At 45.9% G+C, this 11204-nt stretch overlaps 1 protein-coding gene across 1 annotated transcript in view; it reads right to left on the reverse strand.

The window, feature by feature from the left end:
* Window positions 1-7084: 7084 nt before the first annotated feature.
* The window catches only part of LOC134446553 (AP2-associated protein kinase 1-like), a 71289-nt gene continuing 67169 nt past the window's right edge, over window positions 7085-11204 (reverse strand). Inside the window, exon 13 of the mRNA XM_063195917.1 lies at window positions 7085-10279. Within this exon, the coding sequence (XP_063051987.1) occupies window positions 9183-10279 (1097 nt within the window). The 3' untranslated portion in view covers window positions 7085-9182. The remainder of the gene's footprint in view (window positions 10280-11204) is intronic.

Below are 11204 nucleotides of genomic sequence, written 5' to 3' on the forward strand. Positions count from 1 at the left end.
GAAAAACTATATTCCTGAGCTGTGTATATTGTGGCAATGTAGAGGATGTTTCCTACACACTTCCTGACACTTTAGGATATATCAATATGTATGGACACAGCAGTAATACAGCAAAAATACAGAAGTAAATTGTTTGACATACATAATTGTCCTTTAGCACATCCTGTCATATTACATAACACGTTTCCCCAAATGTGAAGAAAAATGACATGCAGACACGTGTGAAGAAAAATAACGTGCAGCCATGCAGAAAAATAACATGCAGTAATATACTATATATAGGAATAAAAACCAAAAAATATTGTTGGTTGAACAACCCCTATTCTATAGCACACCCTGTGGAATTACACGAACCGGTTCCCAAACGTGAAGGAGAAATAACATGCAGAGCCAGAGAAAATGGCTTATACGGTACAATGTAATGGATTAGCAAAGTCCTGTGGGAGAAGGGCGTGAAATTGAAACTGTTGTCATGTTACTGTAACTGCCCAGGGCCGGATTAATGCACAGGCTAGATATGGCTGCAGCCTAGGGCCCCCACAGGCTAGATATGGCTGCAGTCTAGGGGCCCCCACAGGCTAGATATGGCTGCAGCCTAGGGGCCCCCACAGGCTAGATATGGCTGCAGCCTAGGGGCCCCCACAGGCTAGATATGACTGCAGCCTAGGGGCCCCCCCACCTGCCAGTGGGCCCCACTAGATATGACTGCAGCCTAGGGGCCTCCCCACCTGCCAGTGGGCCCTTTATAGGCCAAAAGTAAAACAAATAATTGCAGAATTGTGACAAGATGCCATATTGAAAAATGAATCTGTAATCGCAAGTATAGTTTTATATCTTGTAAATACTCCTCTCTTCACATGGCAGACATGTTATCCTTAATTCCTATCTTGCAATTATGACACTATGTAATTTGTCGTCATAAATTTGCCTTCCAGGGGGGCCCACAGTATCATGCAGCCTAGAGGCCCCCAGGACATCTTAATCCGGCACCATTGGCGTGCACAGACATTTTGAGGGCTAAGTGCTGAAGCTGGGGGAGAGGGGCGCTTTTTAGCGCACATGAAACACTATACAGACATTGTGAAGTCCTTGGATAAAATCAGGACAGAAGTGTATAAATGGTATCTCTGTGAAGAGGTAAACTTCTCTTTACCCACCACTGTCTGCAGCAGAGGCAATTCTAGGGTCAGATGGGGCCCCAAGCAAAAATGCAAAAAAATGAGCATTTGAACCAAAATCGCCACTACTGTGGTAAAATGTGGCCTGTTATTCACTATCTAGGGGCTTGGGGGACCGAAGCGGCTGCCTGCCTTGCCTGGTGGCAAGATGCACCTCTGGTCTGCAGGCCTAGCTAAGAACAGACTGTAGTAAAACCGGCACTGTACCTGCCAGCTGTAGAGCTTGTAGCGTAGGCCCAGCTGTCGGTAGTCGATGACAGCGTTGTCTCTCATGTACTTCTGGGCCGAAACACAGTCGGCTAAAGCCTCCTCCGTTCTGACAGATGGACGGAGGGATATGAAATGAGAAGAGGGAGTTGTATTGTATTAGAGAGAGAGAGAGAGAGAGAGAGAGAGAGAGAGAGAGAGAGAGAGAGAGAGAGAGAGAGAGAGAGAGAGAGAGAGACACACACAAAGGAAGCAAGAGACATAAATAGGGGGAGTGGGGTAAAGAAAATAAAGCAATTCAGTCAGTGATAAGCTCAGTACACAGAAAAACCTTTCACATACAGTAAAGTACATGTAGTGAAAGATCATTTTGTTATGACAAGCACAAAACTGCAATGTACTGTACCTATCAGCCAGCAAATTGACTCCGGCCCTTTGGAAGAAGCCGACTGCAAGTCTCTCATCCTTGGCAATGGTCTGATTTAGAGCCTGGATAACACAATGAGACAACTGTCACACAGCCACATAATAAAGTGTTACACACACACGTGGGGGCATACAAATATCTGTTTCATTGAAGCTTGCCTCTCTGCAAAACTGGCATATCTGTCTGTGTGTATGTGTGTGTGTGTGTGTGAGTGCATAAAACACACACACACAGAGAGAGAGAGAGAGAGAGAGAGAGAGAGAGAGAGAGAGAGAGAGAGAGAGAGAGAGCGCGAGAGAGAGCGCGAGAGAGCACATTGATACTGAACTGAAATTGCCACCTCGTTTGCCCCATCCCACCCCCACCCCCACCCGCATCCCCCCGGCTGCTACCTGAATGGCCTGCTCCAGCTGTCCCAGGGCTAGGTGAGCAGCCGAGGTGACAAAGAGGGTGCGGGCTGTGGGCTCGAAAATCTGGTCCAGATTGGCGAGCGCGCCCTGCCAATCCCGCTCGTCCACAGCCTTGACGGCCAGGTCCCAGAGTCTCAGCAGCTCCGTGTACAACATCCTGCCCTGTGACACAGTCAGTTACGCATTACATCTGTCAAACTCAAAAATTGACTGAGTGCCAAAATGAAAATCTGGTACAAAGTTGCGGGCTGAACTCAATAATTATTTTCTTTAAATGGGCTAAATTGCAAAAGTGCAGGCACTTGATACGCAGGGAAATTCCACATACACTTTTCCATCATACTATGTGGTAGTTCAAACATGCTTGCACATATTGTGCTGCATATGAGTGTGAACTGTTTCATTGGCAAGGCCCTACTCATATTCCTGTGACACCCAACATTTCATGTTCAAGTCTTGTTACAGTATACATGAATGCTGTATGTGGGCCAACTTTAAAACACATTTGAGATGATCTCAAGGGTCGATTAAAAGGACTCTATGGGCCAGATTTGAGACAAGAGAAAAACTTTTCTTGTTTTTCCGTTTTCATTTTAGTGTGTTGGGTTTGGTATCATCTTTCTTTTCTTGTCTGTTTTTGTTTATGTGGAATACTTTGTATATAGTTCAAATAAAATAAAAAAAGCGCAATAGAAATGCATGACAAAAAATGACGAGAAAGGCCAAACACCTGATTCAGGATGACACAAAACACTGCCACAGTTTACCACAGGAGACTTGACTGAGTGGTTTACATGCCTTGTGTACTCTTAACTACCAGATGATTCAGAAGTGGCTGTACCAAATTTGCGTCCCAAGTATTTTTATGTTTTGAACCTGGGATTGGCACTTCTGTGTAAATGACAATTACAAAATGACATAAATCCAACATTCAAAGAGATTAGAATCTTAAACCATGATGTAATGCCTTGGTAATGGAAAGGCCAAAGAAAGAAAGAAAAACAGACAAGTGAGACTAGTTCAACCAGTTTTCTTTCTGGGCGCAACAAACAAAACTTTAGCTGCTTGACAGCCTATAGTATGATCTAACTTGAGAAGTACTCACCTCAGCACCACTATAATCCAGTAACTCGAGTGCCAATTACAGCAATGATTTGTTCCACACAGAAGCAAAATGAATGGGAGTCCGTCCGTCTGCCGTGCGGTGTGAGTTCCCGTGGCCCCTGCCCTGTTTAAAGCAGGCTTCAGAGGATAATGCTATGCTGCAGGTGAGGCAGACACCTGCTGTGTGAGTTGTCAGTGTTGTAATGTCCACACCCACTGCCCGGTTGGCTACCAGGAAGTGCACCTGCCATTCCCTGCCTGATAGGTGATAGGTGAGGAGGAGGAGGAGGGGCGATGACAATGTCCCCTCTCGTCTCGGCATGGCTATTATGCGGACATACAATCAGCAGCGCAAAAACGGCACGTAGGCACACACACAATTGTTCTGGGGAAAAAAGGGTTGTTTTGAAGTGAGTTAGTGACTATAACATGTAGTACAAAGGTGCATGCCGGCTGAGATCTGGTAAGCTGGCAAGGAGGGACAAACAGCTCACTTTTCCCGGGCCCAGGGAGAGAGGGGGCCCAGAATTGGGTCCTCATCATTACAATCTATGTATATTGGGCGGGGGGCCCTTTTCAAATGACTTTGTCCTGGGCCAAGCCAAAGCTGTCAGCTGCCCTGGCTGAGACAATTGGTCTGTTGAAAAGGCAAGCACCGGGACACCAGGAAGTGAGGGCTTATCTTCAGTGGAGAGAAAGAGTGCGTTTTAATTTGCGACCTTGCCTCCTCCACTTGCCTCCTCCACTTGCTTCTCGTCATGATGACATCACTGACAACAGCATTATATTTCAATATCTTGCAAAAGCTCAATTGTAAAGTCTTTTTCTCATTTGCAATTGGGATGGTGAATGAAAAACAGTCCCTCAAAAGTTATTGTGGCGAGGCTGACAGCTGGGAAACTTTATTGTTTTCTCCACAGAGGAGGGGCCAGGAGGCGGGACGAGGAGACAAGCACAAGTGGAGGAGGCAAGGTCACATATTGGGATGCACTCAAAGACTCTGACGTCTGAGGAGCTGAATGTTTCAGGGAAAATCGGAGATACTTACGCACTTCCTGTTATAAAACCAGCACCATGTAGTTTAGGTATTTTTCCCAGCAAGAAACCACTGATCTCCGTCCCTTCTTTTTTGGGCTCTGGATGCTATTAGAACTCACATTAAAATAAATGATTTTAATGAATCACATTTAATTTACAATGAAGTAACGATTACAGCATTAGTGATTTTTTTTTATGAATCTATAATAATCTATCGATTTCTTAATATTATAACTAATACACACATCACAGAGATCTACGACTGGAAGTAAGACACCACATGAGACATTGTTGCTACATTCAAATGATTCATATTTATTATTTTCCATTGTGCACACCATCAAATCATTTTCAGACCTTTTCTTTTTTTATATTCTTTTTCTGCCAGTGAGTGCAGTCTATACATACACAAGTGCTTTGGATTACTCAAGTCCTGCCTCTGAGGGATGAGCGCCTCACTTCAGCCAAGGTTTAGTGTCTAGACACAAAGACGCACATTTGCTCAAACACTTGGGATGTGCCATCGGTACAAACAAACAATACCTCCTCTCCTCTTGGTAGTGCCGACATGTTGTATGTCGAGTGTCAATACAGCCACATAGAGAAAAAACTAAACAAAACATCAGAATACACAATAGACTCTTGATTGGGTCGTCTTTTTTTCATGAAGTCAACATCTTTATATACTGTCCAGTTATATTCCAACTGTCAGCTTAAACAAAACGTCACATTTGAAATGAAATGTGAGATGTCCGTCAGAGTACATTTTCAAAATAATTAAGACGTGGTGAACCAGTGTCCAAAAGGATGATATAAAACATGTATGCGCTTTGCAGTAGCCTCATGAGAATATGACTTGGAAACTAACATCAAAGGAGGCAAGAGCCTAGCCTAGTTGACATAACCCACAGCCATTCAGGTGTGGGGGGGAGCTCGAAGTTGAGTTGCAACCAGTGTCATGACGTGAATCGCAATGCTGTAACAATGGCGCATGTGAAGCGCCTATAAACATATAACGAAATAATGACAAGAATGGAAATAAAGAATCAAGAATCAATAGGAGTGCTGAGAAGGTAGCTGCATATACTTCCTTTGACTCATGTCGCATTATTAAAGACATGACGGTAAAATAGTTTATACGTCACAGCTGGGTAGGCTAAGGCCAGGGACCTATACTACAAAGCTGGTTCAGGACAAGTTGAGGTTAAGTTTAGAGGTAAATCATCTAATAGAAGACCCTGGAGTCCTCTTCTTCTTTAGAAAATAAGGACTCCAGGCTCTTCTATTAGATTATTTACCTCTTAACTTAACTTGGTTTACTCCTGAACCAGCTTTGTAGTATAGGCCCTGGTCTATTTACCAGGGTCTGTAGATGTGCAAGAGAACGGCAAGAGAGACAACCATACTGTGATACAAACAAACAAAAGGTGTGTCAAAATCCAGGGGGTTATACTGTACTTAGAAGCTGGTTAAGTGATAAACCAGGCTAAGTTAACCTACAGGAAGTGGTAAACCTGCTGATAGATGTACCCGCAGGCATCATTTAACTTAAGAAAATGAGGACTCCAGGCTCTTCTATTAGTTGATTTACCGCTGCCAAAAGATTAACTTAACCAGGTTTACCACTGAACCAGCTTCTTAGTATACCCCCCTGTTCAGAAGTAAAAATCCTGCTACAATTTCCTTCCAACACAGGTGACTTCACAGTGTAACTGGTCAACCTGTCTTACTCATCACAAGAGATGGTTGGATCAAAAGAAAGTGTCAGTGGTTCTACTTTCCGAGCCAGAGATTGACACCTTTGCAAAGAAACAAAAAAAAAATGCAAACAATCAGGAAAATCAGCATGTGTCTTATGTATTAGATTCAGATGAAACTGGACATGATCTTGACCAGAGTCACTCCAGCCCACAAGTCACTTCCTGGACGATTTAGAAGACGAGACGAAAAGGTGTCCTTGAGGTCAGACAAGGCCTGCCTCTTTTTAAACAAGGCGGTTAAAAATTAAGACTCTACAAACAAAGTCTCGACAGTCATGATTTGCAATGCAAACTTCAAGAGTTCAAACAAAGGTAGGAGTTTGTCTTATTATATGAATTGGAATTAATACACCAATAGTCATAACGGCAGGTTAATGTTAGTTAATAATAATAAAAAAACAACACACGATTGTCAACAGATGATAAATTAAAATACTAACATACAACATACCAAAACTTTCACCAAGCATAACTTTTTTTTTGCAGCCAATACCATGTTACAAACAATTTCAATACCTCATTGATGGCATACCATAACACCAACACCGATAGGAAAATCTCAGCATAGGGGATCATGTGAAACCCTAATCACAACAATACAATTCAAGAGTCCAGTACTTGTGCAATGAATTATCCAGCATCATTTTTTTAACAATCACACACACCTAGTCCAGATGGGACTCAAAGAGAAACCACACCATCCATCCATACAACAATACACACCAATTTCATACTTAGTTGTGCTCTTCGCCATTGCAGAAGCATTTAGTGCTGCCAAACCTAGAATGCCACAACAGGAACGAGGGATTCAAGAGGGATACTTAAATACATTCATAGACATAAAGATGCCTTGGGGGACTTAATACAACACAGATGGAAATTGATCTGATGTGACATAGTGGGAAATACAGCAAAAGCATTGAGGTGCAAGCCAATCTTCGTCCTCCTGTCCTTCATCATCGATGACCAATGTTTTTATGCAATATCTTGCAAAAACATGACTCAAGAGTTAATTCTCTGTTTTGCAATGGGGATGTAGGATGGCAGCGAGCCCCCATACGGTAAGAGCAGAGATTCTTTAAGTATATAGAGATATGCCAACATAATAGGCTTCTATGGGCACCTAACGTGACCAGGTTCTGGTCTGCCTAAAGGGGCGTGTCATAATAATACTAGCATTGAATAGAACAGTCCTTAGGTCTGCCTAAAGGGGGATTCCCCCCCGCCCTCTCCCTTGCAATAATAGAACCTGGAAACGATGGGCCAATGGAACCTCTCTCTCTCTACTCTCTCTGGTAAGAGTGTCTCTGCACTGGTTAACAGCAGGGAGGGAAGGACGACGCCGAGGCAGGAGGCCACAGGAAAGGACAGAAGGACAAGCATTGACTTGCACCCTCCAGCACAGGGGTGGGAAACCTTTTTTATTCTAGGGGCCACTTCAAATTTTAGAAAGCCCTCAAAGGGTCATACAATGAACACTTTAGACTTATACTGAGGACAGACACCTTTAAAAACAGCCTCAACCTTCTCTAGGTCCCCTGATTATAACTTAATTGTATTGCAAATATAATTTCTAAGATTCCTTTTCAAAATATATAATATTTCATGTGAAGCTGCATACGAAAGCGCTCACTTGAGAAAAAAAAAAAGCAACACGGGAGCAGTGTGCGGACATTCTTCTTTGTTTTTACAAGCTGTATACCATTGAAATTATATCGGGTGGACGGATGAAGCAGCCTCAAGGGAGAGATCGGTTCCCCACCCCACCCCTGTTCTAGCCTGGCATGATTTGTTTTCTAAATAACCAGAGGAGGGTGCCAGATTCCCCAATAGTGTTTTGTTCTTAAACGATTCACCAAATCAGCCTAGGCAGCCACACCTCTCTCTTCACTGTAAGGCACACACATACACTCAAATAGGAACAAGGAAGTAGTCCTTGGTGGATTACCACTGCAACACCTAGGGTGGATTCCAATATGCGCACGTCGTCCTCGATCTGTGCTTGTGGCCTCGCATCTCGCTAACGGCCCGCCTCCATGGACAAAACAATTACGTTTCCCCGCTGTCAGCCTAACCACAACAATTTTTGGGGTACTATTCTTCATTCACCGTCCCGTTTGCTAATGGGATAATGACATTAGAATTGCGCTTTTGCGAGATATTGAAATACATTTCTGTTGTCGGTGATGTCATCGCGAGGCCACAAGGAGGCACGTGAGCAAGGAAGGACGGCAGTGTGCATATTGGAATGTACCCCTAGATTGCCAGCTAAGCAGTACTACAGGGAAGCGTGTCTGTCTGTCTACTGATTTCTGCCTGAGTAGCAGAGCATCTTGGGAGCTGAGGTAGGCAGAAAGAATGAAAGCTCAGGGATGGAAGAACAGCCTGACACAGTAAGAAGAAGACACAGTACCAGTAAGGAGAAAAGTGTGAAACTTCATGACAGTGACATTTTACCCTTAACTTAATTGGAGTGTCAGGGTGGCTTAGCGTGCCTGCCTGCATGAAAGCTAGCTGATAGCAAAGCACTGCCGCCAGTTCCACATGACAAGCACCTAGAGAGGCAGTACTGTATCTGTTACATCCCACAGCACACTAATGCCTCTCAAAAGGCAGGATGAGAGGCTGCTACACCTGTACATTAACACTAGAGGGAGCTACAGGGCTTGTTTGGGTTTTTTTCCCCCCTGTGGAGTGGATGCATGGCATTATTACATGGTGTCTGGTCAGGCCCACTCTGCAGCCTGCAGATACTGTACTTGAAGGCTTTGTGAGATCCTCTGAGCTGTGTGTCTGTGATGTACAATTCAAACACATGCTTAAAAGTTGTTTTTTTTCTTTTCGTTGGAAGACAAATGAAAGTAGCCAGTGTAAGATAAAAGAGAAGTCAGTGTATAGCGTAGAGCATTAAATGGACGTGGCTAGTGTCTTTTCGGCGTAGTAGACCACCCAGGGTAGAAGGTCACTAACCAACGAGGCAATGAGTATGACCGAACAATCAATCAGTCAATCAGTCAATCAGTCAATCAATCAATCAATCAATCAATCAATCAATCAATCAATGCTTCTCCTGGCGTTCTTTCAGGTGGAAGGGTGCAGAAATGAAGGGGTCGGCGGCAGCAACTCCACCCCCACCCACACTCCCCTCTGCCGCCCAGGAGTTGGGCGGCACCCTGGTGACCATGGGAGACGAGGAGGCGCTACTGGACCGGGACACTGAGGCGGAGGAGGAGGCCTCGTAGTGCCTGGAGTACTTGGCCAGAGCCTGCGGCCGGAACGGCTGCTGGGCCACCTGGCTGAAAATGGCCGCCTCGTGGCCCGCCCCGGGTGGTGTCGGGGCGCCACCCCCCATGGTGGCCGCCAGGTGGTGGGGGCTGTGGCTGCTGGGTGGTGTCCTCGACTGGTAGTGGTGGTGGTGGTGGACGGGCGTCGTTCCTGCCAGAGGCTCCTTCCTCCGGCCGAACGGAGCCTGGAGGAAGACGTCGGCCGGGGGCTGGGGCTGGGCTCGCGGGAAGGGAGCCTTGGCGAAGACGTCGGCTTCATCCTCCTCGATAGCCTCAGTCACCTCCTTGGCTACCTCCACACCCCTTTCCCTCTCCCTGCCGTCCTCCTGTCCCACTCGAAACGGAGCGCTGGAAAAGGGGTCTGGCTCGGTGTCTTCCGGCTGAGCGGCTGTGTGGTTGTGGACATCCACATCCACGGCGGTTTGGGCGAGGTCATGCTGGCCGTAGATGCTGGGTGCAGACGAGGCTACAGCAGGGGGCTGCTGCTGGTGGTGGTGCTGCTGGTGGTGGTGCTGCTGGTAGTGGTGGTGGTTGCGATGGTCCTGCTCCTCATCAGAGTCCTGCAGCAGCGGCTGGGAGCCGCTCAGGTCGAGACCGCCCACCTCTGCGGCACACATCGTCTCCCGCCGCGCCCATTCCCTCGCTTCATCATCATCATCATCATCATCGTTGTTGTTGTCGTCATCATCATCCCTCTCTCCTTCTCCTCCGTCGTCCTCCTCTTCCTCCCTTGCGGCACCCTCTTCCTCCTCTTCCTCCTCCTCACTGGAGTGAATGCATTGCTCCTGGTCAGCGTCGTCGTTCACCTCCACTCCAGAGGGGTCGCCACCGTCCCCGAGCACACTGTAGCCGTTGCTTTCTCCCTCCATATCTGAGAACAACAGACAGACAATAAGGAGGAAGAAAAGAAAAAAGGGGATAGGGGGAGGCAAGAAAAGAAAGAAGAGAAAGAAAGTTAAGAGAGAGAGGCAGAGAGAGAAAAGAAAAAAAAGAGATTTACACAAGATTACATAACTCATAACTTGCATAATAAAAGCAGATTATGCGGCTATGTTGTGACAGTGGTTTATATGTTCCATATGTTTCTGTGATTTCACAGATCAAATAAAAACATTGGTGGGGAACACGTCTAACAAAGCCACATAAAAAAGCTAGCACTAGCACATGCCAGCAAGGATGACAAATACCTCTACTGCACGACATCAACTACTCACGACGACAGCACTTCTACGCTAAAACAGAAACCTGCTACTCACTATTCACAAAGACACACAACTACAGTACACCACAAACCTTGTGTCCAGGTGGATGGCACATAAAACCCCACCTTGGCCTGTTTTTCACTACCCACAAGAATCCAGGCCGTTGAGGTTTGTGGTGTTAGCACTTTCGCTTATTCAAGTGGATTAGAAAATTGAGTAGTATAAGATTAGTTGTGTGAAAGGTTAGGGGGGAAAAAACTGTGGAAACAAGGCAGTGTAAGAGAAGGAAGGAGTTAGAACAACATACCAGAGGCAGACACAGAGATTAAACTAAATGTGTTTTTGAGATGTCAGCTGTCAACATGTCCAGAAGCACTTTCTTCAAACCCTCCCCCCCCATCCCCCCCCCCCCCCCCCCCCTCGAGATGCTGGATTCCCCCATGGTGTGAAACAGAAAGCCCTCAGCCTCACACCCCCCCCCCCCCCTCACCCCCTCTCTCCTCTCTCTCCTCTCTCTCCTCTCTCTCCTCTCTCGTCTCTCTCTCTCTCTCTCTCGCACTCTCTCTCTCTCTCGCACTCTCTCTCTCTCTCGCA

This window comes from Engraulis encrasicolus, chromosome 3 (assembly GCF_034702125.1).
Source record: "Engraulis encrasicolus isolate BLACKSEA-1 chromosome 3, IST_EnEncr_1.0, whole genome shotgun sequence".
In the NCBI taxonomy this organism is placed as follows: domain Eukaryota; kingdom Metazoa; phylum Chordata; class Actinopteri; order Clupeiformes; family Engraulidae; genus Engraulis; species Engraulis encrasicolus.